General features: G+C 35.7%; 1 protein-coding gene across 1 annotated transcript; it reads right to left on the bottom strand.

Annotated features, from left to right (window-relative positions):
* Window positions 1-592: 592 nt before the first annotated feature.
* On the bottom strand, window positions 593-4,532 carry LOC143563642 ((S)-8-oxocitronellyl enol synthase CYC2-like). The gene is made up of 2 exons (XM_077051141.1): window positions 3,779-4,532; window positions 593-1,204 (listed from the first exon to the last, which is right to left on the bottom strand). The coding sequence occupies exons 1-2, from the start codon at window positions 4,530-4,532 to the stop codon at window positions 789-791; spliced, it is 1,170 nt and encodes a 389-aa protein (XP_076907256.1). The 3' UTR covers window positions 593-788.
* Window positions 4,533-19,959: the final 15,427 nt, after the last annotated feature.

The following is a 19,959-nucleotide window of genomic DNA, read 5'->3' as shown; positions in this document are numbered from 1 at the left end:
TCACTGCAATAAAATAATTGGTACCAAATAGCGGAATTCGGGTCAAATATATGGGCCAACAAACCTTTGGAATTCGAGACCTTTTCTTCCACTACTTAGGGGCTTTGTAACATAGTTTCACTCGTAATCCAAGTTATACTTTATTTATTTTTTATATCGGGACTTTATGTCCCGTTTTCCCCTGTTTAGCTAGTATAAGTAGGAGTCGACTTACTTTTGGATCAACTCCATATCATATTTGCTTAAGATGTTATGTATTTTTATAAACATATTTTGTTATGTCATCGCTATGTTTCTTGTGTCCACCGTGTGAGATTTACCTAGTATGTTAGGTAATGTGAATACGTTATGTTGTTATGTTATCGTTACATCATGCTATGGATCAATGAAGTTTGTTGAACATATATATTAACAATGTTTGAAAATGAAAGACACCTTGATCTTCAGCAACTTTGATCCTTTGTTTGAATATCCTTTACCAGACAAGATGAGAAAAACCTGAGCAACTGGAGTTTAAAATTTTGTCTATATCATATGTCCTTTGAAAAGGGTACAAGATTATTTAAAAAATAGATAGATATACATATTTATTATATGTATATTCAAAGATCACAGCTTGCTAAATGAGTCGTACACCACATTTTCTTCCAAATAAACTGGGGAAATTTTACATTTACACCCCCACGACTATCATTTTTTATAGATTCATACCCTACATTATTATTATTATTATTACTATTACTATTATTATTATTATTATTATTATTATTATTATTGTTCTCTCATTTTCATGGAATTAGTTTTTCTTGTCTCAAAACATCAATCCAATGCGATATCCAATCAAGTGCTAGATAACGTGTTGTGAAACCGAGCCTATCGGCTTTCTCTCGTGTTCCTAGCATCTTAACCGGGCAACGAAACAATGCGTCCAAGAAATACCAGTTCGCCAAATCCTCCATTTCTGTATCAACCAAACCCTCTTTCTTCACTATTTCTTTCCAAACACCCCCTTTGTCACTCATAGACCCCGCGAATGTGAAATCTTCGGATAACATATCCAAAGGCACAACCGCGCAAAACTTGTCCCCAATCGCCCCCCATATATCCTTCCAAGTTGAACCATCCCCGTTTATTGAATTAAACGCTTGCCCGTTGTTTGATTGAACCGTTTCATTTGTGGTTGCCCATATTTGTTGTTTAGCCATGTGACAATCGTCAATTTCAGGTTAACTCCGTTAACTCAACTCCGTCAATTCAAACTTAAGATCACTGAATCTATAACGCACACTTCATTACATTTAAACTAGGGTTTAAATGACGCTTAACACTTACTACATGTGTAGTCTTTCGGGAATTGCACCGAAACGCAAACGAGTTGACGCAAACGATTGGTGAATAAACGAAAAACGTCAAAACAATAATTATGTGATAATTATGTGTTAGACTTACGTGTTATGTTATAACATAGTATAAAACGCTAACTCAAGATGCAAACTAGTTGATTTAGGCTAGATAAGTAATACTTAGAAGTTGAGGGACTTGAATGTAACATATTATGTTTATAAATAATACTAAACCAAAACCCTAAAACACTTTTTCTTTTCTTTCTCCCTAACCCCGATCGCGGCAGCCTCTCTCTCCCTCTCCTTGCGATCGGCAGCAACTCACCACCACCATACCACCCTTGTTTGATCTTGGTTTTCACAATTGAAGCATCCTACACTCGTTTCTAAGCACCTCTCACGTTTCCCTTGGTTTATTTCTGCGTTTTAAGGTATAAATATGAAACCCTAACTATTGAATATCATATTAAGTGTTCCTATGATTGATTATGTATTGGTTGTTGATATTGAGGATCATATGTGATTTTGAACGGTGAAAGATTGATGAATCGTTGATTGTTTGTAAACCCTAGAGGGTTGCTACTGATTTTCTATGATTAATTATGTGTATTACATGTTTTGGGTTATGTTGTATGCTTAGGATGCATGTTAGATGATTGTTTAGGCTTGCTGAGTTTTTGACAGCAGTGATTGTTAAGATTGAATGATGTGTAACTTGTTGAGTATAAAAGTAAACTGAGCAAATTATGAGTCAACAAGGTAGTACTCTGAGTCTAGTTTTCAGAAAGTCCAACCACGCCAAATTTGGAGGTGTTTTGGTTGGTCAAACGATTTAATTGTGATTAAAGGTCAAAACTAGCACTGGACAGATTGTAAGTTATGTTTAGACGACTGTAAATAAATGTTAATGTGGAAATTGGTTGAGGTTGTTAACACTACAGGGTACTTTGTTGAGTCTAGTTTTCATAAAGTCCAAACTTGTAATTTTTGGACAAGTAAAGGTTAACTTTTATGATTTTACAAAAACGTTGTGCAAAGCTGAGCTGTTAGACCTGCTGTTAGGTTGTGTTGTAAATGTTATATCTCATGAACTACGAGACCAATTGGGTTGGTTCCACTTCTGGAAGTAGACTCATTGAGTTAGGAACCTAACCCAAGTGGTCTTGCATTTATTGGATTTTTCATTTAACGGGAATTTCAAATAACATTCTGTTGCGCATGAATTTGACTGTTATGAGTTTGCTGTAATGATTTGATGATTGTGAGAAACCTATGTGGAATAAAAATATAATAAAATATGTTCTGGAAACCTAAGACATATGTGCTTCTGTGATGATTTTTGGTAAATTAATTGAGATGCTATGATCGGTGGAATAGTACAATCTTTCAAGTAGAATTTCTGTCTCGGTGAAACTAGCTGCTGAGTTGTGTGAAAATGCATGAAACATGATACTTGCTATAAAATTGTTATGTTTTGACCAAAATACCCTTGCGGGGAAAAATTGCTAGTGATGTACTTTATGAATACATGACACGTATATAATTACTTACACATGTAACGTATCACAAATACATTTGTTAAAGTCACACACGATTCACAAACGAAACACGAAACATGTTATGTGCATAGGTATTATGTGCCGGGTCTAGAGACTCGATAATATTCCGACACTTAGAAAAATCTCTTTGTTGTTTTAGAACGCTAGAGAGAGTTTTTCTGTGACGCGCATCTTGGTGATTTAATTTGGGAATTTCTTCGCAAATAGTGAGTTTCACTTACCCCTTTAAACTGTTTTAAACGCTTTTCACTTGGGGGAGATAACATACTCCGAAACGCATTTAAGATTTTGTTAATATAGATTATATATCACTTGTAAAGACTAAGTGGCACAAACGCAATAACAAAAGTCCTTCATAACATCGAACCGGTTAATATTTGGATAATAGCGAGTCACTGTTGAGTAGTACTACTGGGTTTGACAAACCCCACCCAACGCTAAACTCGACTGGATGCCGAGCGGGTGTAATCTTGGCTAAACACATACCATGGTCTGGATGACCTGGTGGCAAGGCAAATTGATAAACAGTCAGCTTCAGGTGTCGAACACTTAGTAATACTTGCTTTATAGGCTAGCTACCTATAGATATATAATTGACATAACACTATCTGGTAACGCTTAACGCAAAACGCTGTAACGCAAAACGCTGTAACGCAAAACGCTGTAATGCAAACGCTTAACGCAACACGCTAAACGCAAACGCTAAATGTTTTATTTTTATATACTTGTGAACTCACCAACCTTGTGTTGACACTTTTAGTATGTTATTCTCAGGTAACCGAGGCGGGCGCGCGGTTTAGGGACATGCATTGATTGAAAACGCTTTTGTTATGCGAACTTATTTTTAACGGTTATCATTGATTTTAAGTCGTCCTGCGTGACGAGCGTCGGACACATCAACAAATTGTTCTTCCCAACATTCTTTCTTTCCACCAAAAACAAAGGGAAGATTCAAATACTTACAAATCGTCCCGTACACGCATAAGCTTCCCATGAAGTTATACACGGTTTTCCTCGAACTCCCGATGATCAAACCTGGCCTGTGAACCGACCATGGGACCGATCCGGCTAGCCTTTCTTTAAGCAAATCTTCAAGACCATAATAAAAGTTATACCCTACTTGTGTCTCAACCCTTGGACAATTCTCATCATAGTAACAACCCCTTTTGACAAGATGGTCTAATGAACCACCATGCAAAGACACATAGTGTTTGGTCCCGGTTTGAAGCGAGACGTGCTTCAGACCCTTGGATCGTGGGAGGATCGCGTCCAACGCGTTGGACATCATGGATTTATTTTGCTCATAACATTCAATGCTATCTAGTGGAAACTCACTAGCCCATGTGACCCAAAACACATGGGTTACATCATGCAAATGAGAGAGCTTGTCTAGTGTTTCGTAACGATCAAGAAGGTTACATGAAATGAAATGGTAATTAGGGTTCGTGTACACCGGTTTCTTGATCGTGAACACGGTCTCTGGCCTCCTAGCGACACCGTAAACTTTCCATTTGGATCTTGAAAGAAGGTTTTCAAGAAGTTGTTTTCCGACAAGACCAGTTACTCCAAAGATGATGGCAACATCTTTTGGAGCTTTTTTGAATCGTTTTTGAAGCTTTTCAATAGCCATTTGTTTAAGGCTTTTGGTTCCTTAATAGGCTTTGTTTTGAGTTTGTTATGGTGTGTGATCATAGATGAGCTAGAAGGGTTTATATAGTTGTGCATTGGATGGTTAATAATGGCTTCACCAACTGTCATATGATAAATTATTTAAGATGTATGATCAAGTGGGCTTTGACTCAAAACATGTACAATGGTATCTTTTTACTAATTACTTAATTCATACTTGTTACGTTAAATGAAAAAATCACGAAATGTATTACTCAAACTTTTCATTTAGGAAAAAATTTACTCAACATTTATAATATGTTTAATTGTGGTAAAATTTGATATATTTTGTTAGTTTACCGGTTACAGTTTAGCCCCCATCGTCAACCCATGATTTCGGCCATTTGGCTAACACGTTCAAGAATCGAATCCATTGTTCTCATAGGAGATTTCTTTGTTGCAGATGTTAATCAGTTTAGGTGGATTTCAATCTTAATTACTTGCATTCACTCTGATTTTACCGTTTCATGAAATCCAAACCCATAATCTAATTTCGTTCGTTAACCTTATATTTTTCAAGAACCCTAATTAAAAACCCTTTTACGATCATATATGTCCTTCGCTTAATGATCAAGTCGACCATTTATTTCTCCATCGACAATTTGCATGCTCATTTATTGATCTTTTTAACTTTAAACTATTATTTTATATGCTAACTTGTTTGAGGCCCGTGTATTACACGTGTAGTTCTTGAAAATACAATATTTAATATATATTTCGGTATACAAGAAACAATAAACCCGTTTAACACTATTAATACAGTCGTTGTACAATAGTCTTTAAAACAATTTTAAAGTAAAAGATAATTATAAATGCCAAATGTTTGGAAAAAAATAGAAAGTAAATTTAAATTAACAAATTTTAAAGCATAAATTTTAAGAACGGTAACTATTATTTTACTATTATAAATTTGTTAAAAAATGTGAGGTTTAATATAGTAATGACAAGTGACAAAACTTATAGCCTTTTATTAGAGAGTATAGATAGATTTTATACACCTGATTATCAATCTACTATAAAACGATATGAAATATGTTCATTCGTTTTATAACGTAATTATTCTTGCCATGACTTTCGTCACCACCATTCTATTTTCGTTACAAAATAAAAATAACACTTATAAAATCATTCATTCATACTACATTAAAATTTACAAGGTGTTCAAATATATTAACATATATTCATATGCACAATATGTTATAATTTTCTGTACGTGTGATACACATAGTCACTAGCTAACATAGCATACTTATAAAATCATAAGATAGTGTTTTGAGTAATGAGTTTCAAGTCAATAATAATCTTTGATTGCATTAAAGTCGAACAATAATCTTTTACTTCTTAGCTTGTTATTATAGTTTATAACTTAGTTTCTGATTATCATAATAAAATAAGAATTTTTTTAACAACATTTGGAACTACCACTGTAACATCCCGAAATTTCTAAAGTAATATTTATTATATTATTTTGTCGGGTGAAATAAACGAGTTAGTGGAACGATAATAATAATAGCAAAATATGAAGACTTAGTAGGATAATTAGATGAGATTAGACATGGACCAAAAGGAAATATGGGCCTTCGGTCCATGGGCTTAAGGGAGTATAAATACCCCCTTAAACCCCAATCCTTTCCATTCCATCCATTTATCCATCCTAATCTCCACACCCCAAAACACACAACCCGAACCAAGATCCAAAGGCGAGGACCCGAGCTCGTTGGTGCTAGATCGTCGTGACGAACCAAAGCAACAAGACCAGCTCGTGTTCGTAGTTCGACTCATTTACGGTACGTTTATATCGAGAACATGTTCGTTTAGGTTTGGATTAGTATAGAAATGATAGATCGGTGTTTGTATGGTAAAAACGAATCCTACAAAGCTAAACTTACTGAAAATGGTTAAGATTTGATGGGTTAATTGATTGATAAAAGAACCCGTAACCTATATGCCTAAATCGCACCCCTTAAACCTCGATGTTAGGCCGATTTGATGGTTGGGGTTTGTAGGCGCTGGTCAGACGATTCCGTGGATACCTAAATCGAGTTATTTGGTTAAGAAACGAAGATGATTAAGGACGAACAGTAACTGCAGCCGACAACTTCGCCTGCAAGCTAAGTTCGCCTGATGAACTTCGCCTGCAAAGCTAAGTTCCCCTGATGACAACTTCGCCTAAAAGCTAAGTTCGTCTGATGACAACTTCGCCTGAAAGCTAAGTTCGCCTGATGACAACTTCGCCTGAAAGCTAAGTTCGCCTGATGACAACTTCGCCTGAAAGCTAAGTTCGCCTGATGACAACTTCGCCTAAAGCTAAGTTCGCCTAAGGTTTAACTTCGCCTAGAGTCAAGTTCGATTAGAAAATAAATTAAAACGATAAGTAAAAGTAATCTAATACTAGGCCACCAGATTAAATCAGGCGAGTATTGATACGTGTAACTTATACAGTCAGCCGAGCTCAGTTAAAGAAGGGATTTACAACTATCGGAGGAAGAAGCAGAGTTCAGGTGAGTTTCTAGCCCCATTCCTTGTTATGTTTTCGGGGCTGTGTGCATACTCGATGTGTTGTTAATACATTTATCCTAAGCGATAAGTGTATGCCATATGTGATATATGTGATGGATATGAATGATTGCTTGTCGGTATGCGAACGATCTTCGGATATTGCGCGTACTGTCAGGTTGAAAATAAAGGTACGAATATTATATATCGAAGATGTATGAACATTACAAATGAATACTTGTCGGGGCGTGAACGATCTTCGGATATTGCACGTATCGACAAGGTATGGTTGTTAAATGAATGATGTAAAGAACGCCTAGAGTGTTCTTATGCTATAATGTAATTATTGTATATGTGAAGTATGTGTAAACAGGTACACGAATGGTATGTGAGTTCTACGTTCGACATAGTAAGTTAGGATGGCAAATCCCTCTAGCTTCTGTCGGACATAGACTCGGCTGGTGATGGCGTAGTTAAGGACTGCGGGCCTTATACGTAATGTAGATGATAGACGTAAACGTAGATAGGGACGGTGGGCCTTATACGTGTTACAGATAATAGACGACAACGTAGTTAAGGACTGCGGACCTTATACGTATTATAGATAGGCATCAGCATAGGAAAGGACTGTGGACCTTATACGTGCTGTATTTGTATTGTGGTAGCATAGGGGAGGACTGCGGACCTCGTACGTGCTATGTATTTGTATTGTGGTAGCATAGGGGAGGACTGTGGACCTCGTACGTGCTATGAATTAGGTTGCAGCATAGGAAAGGACTGTGGACCTTATACGTGCTGTATTTGTATTGTGGTAGCATAGGGGAGGACTGCGGACCTCGTACGTGCTATGTGTTTGTATTGTGGTAGCATAGGGGAGGACTGTGGACCTCGTACGTGCTATGAATTAGGTTGCAGCATAGGAAAGGACTGTGGACCTTATACGTGCTGTATTTGTATTGTGGTAGCATAGGGGAGGACTGCGGACCTCGTACGTGCTATGTATTTGTATTGTGGTAGCATAGGGGAGGACTGCGGACTTCGTACGTGCTATGTATTTGTATTGTGGTAGCATAGGGGAGGACTGCGGACCTCGTACGTGCTATGGTTTAGGTTGCAACATAGGGAAGGACTGTGGACCTCGTACGTGTTGTGGATATAGGATGGTATAGGGAAGGACTGCGGACCTTGCACGTACCATAAATGGTGAACATAGGTAAGGACTGCGGACCTTTTACGTGTTCACGACCTTGAGTACAGGTATAGACGGCGGACTATGAACGTACTCTCGGTAGACTGAGGTTAGTGATTGTAGATATGTATGTATGTATGTATGGTAGTAAGTATGTATGTAGAACAGAAGGGTAACTAGTTAAGTATGGATATGTATCTTCGGATATGTATGTATGTATATGTATTGTATGGCGTCCGATTAACTAGAACTCACTCAGCGTAGCTGACTTTTAGTATGCACGCAGGTGAGTAGAATGAGACAGCTAGCTTGAGCGGGCACATGGTGGGCGAATAGGAGACTGGCATCTGAAGACTCAAGATGTTTTAATGTAATTGACGTTTATTTTGAAAGACAAGAATGTTTAATTAAGGCAAGTTTTGGATTTTTGTAACGTTTCATGAAAGTTTTTATATTCCGCGAAAGTTTTAATGAACTCTGATTTGTAAGAACTGTGTTTATGAGTAAATCCGACGCTAAAGTAAGGCTACCGGGTTCGGGGCCTTACAACCACAATACCCGAGTGAGTCTTTATAATATAATATGATGCCAACCGTCTATACAGATTTTGATGCTTTAGATTTGACTCACTCAAAAACACCATAAAAAATGACACCCACCGGCCACCGCTATAAAAATACCCATTTAAATCAGATTTCAAATCTAAAACCATAATACCTTCAAACCTTAACTATTAAACCAAAAAACAAACCAGTAAAAGACAAAGAAATTAAACACACAAAGTTTAAGTTGTTAACCACCGCCCAATACCAAAGGCAACCACATTTTGGGTGACAATAAAAAATTAGATTTGACCAGTCCATCTAAAGTTTCTAAATTCTAACACATTAAACAAAAAGAATAAAAATCAAAAACGATATCAAGTGAGATTTGAACACGTATGTGCGGCTAACAGTTGCGTATTAAATGCCAAATTGCAATCAATTATTGCCATGAGGCTTGCGTGCTAACACAGGTCCATTTTGGAGGAATATTTTTCAAACTATATGTATATATATAACATTAACAAATCTTATTCAATTATATGAATTTTAAATCCGTGAATCTACAAAAAAAAAATGTTTTTCATCAACATATTAAAGTAAATGCGACTAATATTCGAGTATTTGCACTTGTATTTTACAATTTTGTATCCTATAGCGTGCCTCTACGTGTTCACGTATAAAATGATATACGAATTGGATTCAAATATATGACTGGATCCGCGTATCACTCAAATGTGTTTTCATATACTCATATTGAGTGGCAAGCGGATCAAATTTGAATACATGTCTGTTCTATTTATATATGTCTATCGTTACCTTTGGAATGTGAAATTTGAGTATGTCTTTTCATTTTATATCACTTCATTAATGTCGGGAGCTCTTGCAATATTTGGTGAGCCAAGAACAGCACGCTAAAGCAACTGTCAGTCTTGCTACGAGATCAGTCCACAATAAGCTCTGACATGAGGTTTAAGTATCAACCAGAGTTAAATCAAAGAGTCACTAGTGCGTGAGATCATTATGTAATAGTTGATGTCTCTGATGTCCAAAGGTGATGTGTCCTAGATGAGGTAGTTCCGGTAGTTCTATAATCTATAGGTTATGTGTCTCAACCGTAAAGAGTTTCCCGATTCATGGTTGTTATGAACTCAAGTATGTTAGATTCATTTTTTCTATCTCGTACATGTCCTACATGTATTGTTGAATTATGTTATATAAGTGCATAGTCTAAAGAAAAAAATCATGTTTATTTCATGATAAATGCTTAAATTATTTTTGTTGCTTATATTATAATTTATAAAACAAAAAGGTGTTTTGTAGTCAAAGCGCCGAAGCCGAATAGAGGGTACGGCGTCAAAAGACAGCTTTGTGGGAAACCATTAAGCAAGCCACTCTCTTTGCCTTTATCTCTTATAAAAGCCAAATAATTTTCTTTTGTTTATACTTTTACGTTATGTACTTTGTTATCTCACAAAAGATAGTTTTGAATAAAAATTTGTATAAAAATTTATAACACGTTGATATAGTACTTGCAATGTAAAACTAACATATTGTACTTTTCGTAGAAATTAGAAACATATCAATACGTTCATGTGGATGTATTGTTCGGTTTTATCTGTTTTGTTGAAAATTCTTGACTGAGTTGTACGGTTTTAAGAAGCAATAGCAAAACCAGTCTGATGGGTTTAGTCGGCTGGCTGTGGAAAGTAAAATGGTTTAGCGATGATTTGGAAGCTTAAAAGAAATTTTTTATTTAAAAATCAAAGTTGATAGCTGGTATATTGATGTTTTAAGTGTTATTAGTGTGATTATAATATGACTTGATATACTTATAGACCAAATGCGAAAGTATAATAAACATTTAAAAGAATTAAGAGGCGTGGAGTACACATTCGTTCAATACTAGTATGATTCTTATTGTGAATTTAGCAACATGGAACCTACGACTTTTCAAAGGGTGAACAGCGAAACCCCTATACAATGGGGGCTCCGAGTTGGCAACACCTTAGCAAGGTTCGGGGTGTCGTCTTGATTGCCGGTGGAGCAAAGAACAACATCTTTGATGGGGTCGTGCTTGTAAATGATCTTCATTAGTAGGTTGTATAGGCTTTGCGTGGCTGATAAAAGAATTACGTGGAAATTATCTACAATAGTATCATTAGTATGTGATTATCAGCAATAAGTTGATATTGATCATAATTTGGCAACTAAGATGAATGACAACTTGTTTTAGCATTGACTTTTTGGTCATCGATAGTAAGTTACTACTAACTACTACGCAAGCAACGACATATTAGTTATCGATGATAAGTTACTATTTAGTGGTAACTATGCTTAGTAGGATTTTTAGGAGCATTAACTATACTCAATAGTATCCGTGAGCATTTATAAACACTTGATTTACTGCTAAGTAGTAGTAAGTTTATATATGAATTTTTTCACTAATAGTAAGTTTGTACATAATTTTTTCACCGATTCTAGCAATATAACTATCAAACTTGTAATCTTCTATGAAAAGTTGTAGCGTTTCAAACAAATAATCGTGATTCATATTCTTCTAGAACTTTCTATCTTATCCAATTATGGATTTTGTGCACTCAGAAATACTTTATTTTGATATAATAATAATAAAACTAAAAAAACTCCTTCAATTAAAAAAAAAGAATATCCAGATTTTTTGAAAATACGAAACCAATAATAAGGTATAGATTTTTGTGTACTTTCTTGAAAATATTCTCTTTGGAATCTATGTTAATAACTTAATACTGTCTTTGTGTCACATTAGATACAAAGAGAAATTTGTTTTATTCTAAAATACACAAGGTATATGATGTCGTTTTCCTTGCATATTATTTGAATAATTTAAATTAACATTAAACAATGGCAATTAACACTGTCGTATCTTTTAAATAAAATTTAACTATATTTAAATTAAAATATACTGGGTATATTCCAAGCTCTTTGAGGGTTCGAAGTAATTAAAATACTTTTTCTAAGATTGTGTGACTATTAAAAATCCTTTGAAAAAGTTGATGGAATCTGATAGAGTAAAGTGAGATTGATTTCCCACGTCAAAATCACATAAAATAATGCTATTTGTATTCTAATTTGTTATTAACATATACTGTTCTTTAATCTGATATGAATTAATTTATATAGTTCGTGAAACACAAGCAAATTTACAAGTTGGTTTCACATTTTTATGAGTTGTACCATATGCAGTCATGTAGACATAAGGAAATCAAATCGGTATCTTCGAGTTCCCATCGTAACGCGTGTGTTTAAAGGTTTCCAACGAGGTAGATAATGGCAGTGTTTGAGTTTCACAAATCAAGTTCGAGACACCGCAACACAGAGAGTGTCTAACTTGTAGGGGTGGTAATCTTGATCCATGGGTTGAATGAGTTGTATCAAAATGTATAAGATGGGTCAGAAATATAAATCAAAAAACGTAAAAAGTAAAAATACCAAAAAGTTTCCTCCGTTTTTCTCGTTCTAAAAAAATAAACTGAGAAATGTCAACCCGTTTTGACCCGTTTCAATCATTTTCTTTTTTTTAGTTTGACACATTCTGACCCATTTTATAAATTTTGATACAACACATCCAACTCATGGGTCAAGATTGTCACCCCTACTAACTTGTTATGTTTTAGAAACAACTTGAACCCTCTTTGATTAATGTTGATTATAGAAGGACATGAGGTCTTAAGATTCATCACAATCATGTATTATTACTTTATTCTTATGCTAAGATTATATAACATATTTTATTATTAACATAACAATTATTTAGACAAATAAAGTAGGCCACTTGTGGGCATCAAGGGAGAGAGACATGCTTAGCATTATCTATTGCTTGTTAAAAAGTACTTGCTACAAATTGTCAATAGGTCCAAGTAGACATGGCATTTATACTATACTCCCCATGTGCAACGCCTACTAGTTTATCTTCCTACTTGGACTCTTAAAAAAAGGTTATCTTCCTACTTTTCTTAATAGAAAATCTGTTCTTTTTAACTGAATATTTAATTTATCTAAATTGATAAATAAAATGTGAAAACATAACTAGCTAAATTCGACTCAAGATATATACAGATTGTGAATGCTCTAACAGCCACTCATAAGCACACCTTAAATTATGAAAACCTCAATCACGATATATGACGAAAAGGTTGTGAATACGTTATAGAGTTGGTAATCACGCTTAAGGCACATGTGCCAAGTTGTCTTTGGCTTTCTCATTCTATAATTAAATGTGCACTTATGTGGATTCAAAAACAAGAATATTCACATCTCTCTAAATTAATTAACACGTTATCATCTTTCTAGCTTCCTTCATTTTCATAATATGGAACCAGTATAAAACCACATATGCTCATGGGTTGGCAATATATAAAAGTATAAAACCAGTTGTTGATGATGGCTTAGGTAATTAAGACTTTAAAATTTATTTAATATTAAAGTATTGATATAATAAGCTAATTATAAATTATAAAAATTTTATAATTATATCCATACTCACTATTGAAAAGCTACAAGTTTGGTCATTTGTCACTCACACATGAAGTTTCGCCATTTTCTAGTAAACTAAATTAATAATAATAATATTTAATAAGTTGTTGATTTTTAAACACCATCTTGACATAGCGTTGTGAGGCTTCCCCATCTTGACATATAGTCAACTAGGTTAGGTACCCGTGTGATACACGGGTTGGATAAATTATATTATAAAAAACGTCAATAAATCTAAAGATGCAATTAAAACATCTAAGAAATTACAATGAAGACAAAATTACATGACAAAACTCACTAAAAATCTCTTTATATACAACGTTCGTAGTCTTTTTTTAAACTTAATCATCTTCATAAAAAAAATAGTACTTTGAGTCCTCTCGTTTTAACTCTAGACAGTGCAACATATAACTGGCCATGGGCGAAAACTGGTTGTCTAAACAATAAACCAACCCTAGAAAGTGATTGGCTTTGGCTTTTATTGATTGTCATTGCAAAACAAACAGCAACTGAAAACTGTCTCCTTTAAATCTGAACAGAATTTTTTTATCTGTTGGTATAAGTTTTGTTCTTGAAATATAAGTGCGATCACCAATATTGGTTCCAGATATGACAACTTCAATAACACAATTATAAAGTCTTTTAACCTGTATTCTTGTTCCATTAAACATTTCTAAGTAACATGATCGGTACTCCAACTTTTAGTACTAACTTGTGATTTGACATTCCAGAAATTTTTAATACATTTAAAACATCAGGAGAGTACATATTTTCTTGAAGCGTGTCACGAACATTTTCATCTGGACATATAATATCAGAGCTAAGGTATTCTTTCTCTTCTCCTAGAAACATGGATAACAAATGATCGTTAACTTCCTCAACAACCTCATTTGTTGGTGAGTAAGGCTCCTTCACAAAAGAAATATGGATTTTCATAGTCTATGAGGATACAAGGATATACAAAGTTAGTTAATTGTGAAATAGGATCACTGGTATCCTTAATAAGAAGATCGTCAGGAATATCAAAAGTCGCGTCACCATCATTTTGACCACCAAGTTTTCCCTCTCCTAGATCCAAAAGCCAATTAACGAACTCTTTTGTTTCTTGTATTTTAGATTTGTCACTTCCAACGGTTAACCTCATGTTTTTTGTTAGTATAAGAAGTTTGCAAAAACCCCAAAGGTAGGATGAACACAAAGATGCATCAACAATGTCTTGCCTAGTGCCGCCTTGAACAATAGGAAGAGTTTGTCTAAAATCACCACAAAAAACGACAACTTTCCACCAAATGGCATTTCACAATTCATGTTACCATTTTGACCCAACATGTCTCTCAATGTTCTGCCCGAAGTTTCAAACACTTGTTTATGAGTCATAGGTGTCTTGTCCCATATAAATAACTTTGTTTTCTTTAATAAATGGGCATCATCAGTTTTTTTTAATGCCACAAGATGAAACCTCAGTAAGATTTATAGAAATTCCAAACCTTGAATGTGTTGTTCTTCCTCCCGAGTCCCGACAATAATAAAGATGCAATGCCGCTTGAAGCAACATTCAAAACTATTTCTCCTTTGGATCTTATTGAAGCAGAAAGTGTCTTTCACAAAAAGGTTTTACCAGTTCCACATAACCGAAAACAAAGAATACAACATTAGTTTTGTACATATTGTAAACGGTTATATGGTTACTATACACTAAAATTAACAATATCTAAAATTGTAATATTTAAATAATTTATATAGGTAAGTATAATGTGTAAATTTAATATTGATGTGATGATTGATAAAGCTAATAAGAAATGTTTTAAATCTTAATTAAAGTTATATTTTAAATAATAAATTTAATTAGAAATTACATGAGTGTGCCACTTGTCAAAATATTAGGTCAACTAAGGGGTTTGTGGTTCAACCAACATATTTGTTTATTATAATAGTAGATGTTTGTAAAAGTGTAAAGATAGACTATCTTGATATAGTGTGTTGACAAAGGTGATCACTATCTTGACTTAGTGAGCGGTTGTATTGGTGATCTCTTCCGTCTAAGAGAAACATTGTTAGAGGTGCAAATCCTGATTAGGAGAATCGGGGAAAGAACGTAGAGTGGATTATTTAACATTTACTTAAACATTTATAATCGGCTTTGTCATCTCTAATCCTTAAACTAGTTATAAACAAGGTTAACATTCTTAAACAAGTTAAGATAAACTAAATGGCTTAAAAACCTATATTCACCTCCCTTAATGTTTCTACAAACTTTGGGTGGAAAGTTGAAACTATATGGACAGTCATCTCCGATACCCGACTAAGCCTTCCTGAGACGGGATGTCAAGCATTCATATTGATTTTGACGTTTCAGGCTTGACGCGTCCAAGAACACGATCAAGGAAAAAACCCACCACCATGACTTCGTGAGAAAACCCCGTTTCAAATCCAAGACCTTAATATCTCAAAGCTTTAACCATCACCCCATGTGTAACACCACGTCCCGAACCCTCTAAATTTTGGTCTAAATATACTAACTTAGAAAGTACAGGGACCAGAATTGTAAATTCTGAAAATCTTCTCCCGTCACGGTACGCGACGGGATAACAATTAAACCCATCGCGTAGCGCGATGGGGTTGGCGAGTCACCGGACACGTGTTAACACCGTGTCGACACGTGGCGCAATATGACAGACCACGTGTCACCACCGCATAAGGCGGTGTAAAAAGGCGGCGTCGCGATACGCGACGGGTTACAAGGGACCCATCGCGTACCGCGATGGGGGCCAATTTCGCCTATAAAAGGGAGGAGACGGGTTTGAACTCCATTCGTCCCATTTTCACCTCCACTTTCACACACATAACCTCGTAAGGCGTGCCCCGTTGCCGTAGCAAGCCGACGTGCTGTTTTCTTGTAATTCGTGCAAGAAACGAAGTAGGAATTAAGCTAGCAACCATATAAACGAGTAGATCAAGTCCTGCCTTATCCTGTTAATTAGTCTAAGCATACAATCTAAGGTAGGAGTTATGTTTAAGTTATTTGAATTATAGCTTAGACTATCAATCAAAGCTATGGCCTTTAACCTTGATCGTATTTTACAAACATTCATTCACAATCATGTTTTCATAAACGTTACTTCATGATGAAGTAATGTTAAACGAAAGATATATTTTTGACGGGCATGTAGTAACTGGAAGGGGGATATCATTAGTAGTAAGTTTCTTGCCTAAGGAAAAGTAATTCGCATAAATCCCAATCAACCGAGGGACCCGTTTACTTACCTGGAAAAACTTACCAACGTGATAGAACCTATTAGGCCAAAGCATGCTATATCAAACGTCACATAAAACTAAGTGTTTTCATTCACAATCAAAAGACAAACGATTTCAAGGTTAAGCTTACAATCATAGCTTAACATCATTCAAAACATTCATGCGAACCTATTTATGTATAGGTTAATATCATTCACAGTCAATCAATCAATCAGTCAAGGTTTACAGCATCGACGGTACAGGTGAATACGTCAACCTTTTTAATCAGTCAAAACATATTATACTCAATGAGACGAACGGGAGTTTGTCTTAGCGAGTCAATCAATGTTTACATGAGATCGAGAAATCTCTAAAACTTTATAATACAAAGTAGAAAATAAAGTCAACTCAGACCGAATACACATGTGTCTGGATCCAAACATAACCATGCAGCCTAATCATTCTAAGGCTACGTGGCCGCGGGCTAATGGTCATAACTAGTCTCCTGGAAAGGGCTACGTGGCTCGGGAACAATTGTGTGTGTAGGGTAGTGGTACATAGACCAGAAGTAGAAATTCTTCTACTGAGCTTGTAGAGAAAACTATATTTGTATTATATTGTCATTCAAATGTTTTATTGAGTCATACGTGTTCACCAGCATACAGCTGACGTAGTTTTCCAAACCCATTGCAGGTAATTAAGCACAAGTAGCATTAACAAGGATTGGAGTCTTAATGAAGATAGAAGCGCGTACAAGATGGCTCCGTTTTTTATATAAAAATCCTTGTAATATGAAAACATATCTTTTATAAAACCAATACTCGGGTATTTAATTCTCGAGTAAATTTTCAATGTAAATTAATATTATATTCAACCTAAAGTCTTCCGCTAAAAAAATTAATTAATCCATAAACTCTGATATATTTACAAAACAGGTACCAACTTGTGGTCACACGCCTAGGCCCTAAGTCGGGGTGTGACAGGTTGGTATCAGAGCCATCGGTTTTTAGCGAATTAGGTATTAAATATTAGTACCTAGGCTTTAACCATTATTATCATTGATATTACTATTCGTAGGGATAAGATAGGATTGGTAAACCTCCTATCCCTAACCTAACTAAAGTGCAGATGTCTTATATTAACTACTTTGGTCGTAGACACCGAGTAGCCATACGATCAGTACCGACAATCATTCACGAACCATCCGATATGGAAAGTAGCAATAGTTACTACACTAGTTTTTTCAATCGTGATCAACCAATTAATCCGGTGTTACCATACGGGAGTCAACCTATGTATCTCCCTGGCAGTCAACAGTTTCCAATCGAAATATCAGACAATACCGAGGACAACGTTCCCTAGTATTACCCCTCTGACATTCCAACATACCATCCTTCCGATGAACAGGAGGTGCAGAGTAAAATCAAACAAGAAAATGAATCGGAGTCATCAAGTTGGATGAATTGTCACTCTAATCAAAGAAAATGGCAATTCGGATCACCACCATTGGGTTATCAATACCAGATCCCACCGACTATAGCTGAACCAAGTCGAAAGCCAAAGATGAGGGTCATCTTACCATACAAAAAGAGGTCAGTTCAATCTCCAATCAAGAATCCTTATGAATCTGAGGAAGATCCCGAGGAAGAGGAAGATTCCAAGAAAGAAGATGAGGAGAATTAATATCCTTATTTTCCATCCTATAAGGGATCAATACCGTCGATCTCCCAGCAAGCAAAAGAGATTCGGAAGGAGGCAAATCTCATCGAGGAGTTTTACACCAACAACATCCCTGATGAAGAAATGCATGCATACATTGCTAACCCGCATCTCTATCCACAAATGAATGCTTATCTCTTTCCAGCCGCATCCACACCAACGGGATATCCGAACCCGCCAAATTCGGTGATGGACGAGCTAAGAAACGAGAAAGTGGACAAAAAGAGAATAGGGAGAAAGATTGTCAAGAAGTGTGACAAGATGAAAAATCTTGTTACAAAATGGATTAAGGATTAGAACTCATAGCTATGTAGTAGTTGTTATGATCTTTTTCTTGTAAGATAAATAAATGTAATATAAAGTGTGTCTTTTCTGAAATTTTGTTTGTAATCAAGAACTCAAGTAAACAATAAAGGAAAGACAATCGAAGAAATCATGCAAGAAAAAGCAATTGCGGAGAATATACAAGCCATGCCACAAATTATGTGCTTGGTATCCGTGATCTAATAAAAGAGGCCGTGAATCCAATCTATGAAATATTGAAACATGATCAAAGTCGTACTGCCTCACAATCTAATAAGAGAACAAGTCAAAGTAAGAGCGAATCTGCTACTTTGAAAAGAGAATCAAAGAAAGAATCTAAAAAGGAATTGGAAAAGAAGGAAAGTAAGAAAGAGAAAGAACCGAAAAAGAAAGAAGCGAGTGATGAAAGCTCGACTGCTGAAAACAACCTCCATGAAAAGACAAAGAAACTTAAAATACATGAGGGTTGTGATTTCAAGGTGTTTAAAGTCTATAACCCCAAAGAATTTCACGGGGATAAAGGAGTGATACATACCCTCCGATGGTTGGAGGAAATGGAATCGATTGTACTAAGAAGCAAGTGTACGGAAAGCGAGAAGGTGCAATATACCTCCCAGATGTTCAAGGGGGAGGCATTAGAGTGGTGGAATACCCTGATTGGAATAAAGGGTAGAGAAAATTTATACAATCTAGACTGGGCAACATTTAAAGCTATGGTATTGAAGAAGTTCTGTCCGATTAACGAAATGGATCAGATTCAAATCAAGCTGTGGAACCACAAGGTTGTGGGGACCAATCTCAAGGAATATAACACCAAGTTCCATGAGTATTGTAGAATTGTGCCTCACTTGGTCACTCCTGAAATCAAAAAAGTGACGCGCTATATTTACGGGTTGCCAATCGAGATCCGTGACTTATTTCGATCACATATGCCGTCCACAACGGAATATGCCATGGAGTTGGCCGGATATTTGATGGACAGGTTGTTGAGGAACCGAGATGAGAGAAAGAAAGATGAGGGAAAAACAAGTGTGGGTGGAAAGGTGAAAAAGACGGAGAAGAAAAGAGAAGGGGGATTTGTGTATAGTCGCCCCATTTGCAAGACTTGTGGTAGGAGACACTTTGGAAGATGTCTTCGACCAAACAACTCGGTTACATGTAATTTTTGTAAGAGACCGGGTCATGTGGAAGCAAATTGCACAAGAAAAATAGTGGAATGTTTTGTATGTGGAGAGAAGGGACATTATAGTAATGAGTGTCCGAAGAAGAAACCAACAACGATGACGGTTGGTGCAAGTGGCAGCGGTGCGAAGACCGATGCCAAGAAAGGAAACGCTCGTCTCTTTATGTTAGACACTCAGACAGCAGCTGATATACCAGACGTGATCACC

Source organism: Bidens hawaiensis, unplaced genomic scaffold, assembly GCF_021521415.1.
Source record: "Bidens hawaiensis isolate Kalapana, Puna unplaced genomic scaffold, B.hawaiensis_p1.1 tig00021504_1, whole genome shotgun sequence".
In the NCBI taxonomy this organism is placed as follows: Eukaryota; Viridiplantae; Streptophyta; class Magnoliopsida; order Asterales; family Asteraceae; genus Bidens; species Bidens hawaiensis.
The sequence above is the reverse complement of the archived record's forward strand: the minus strand, read 5'-3'. Positions and strand labels throughout refer to the sequence as shown.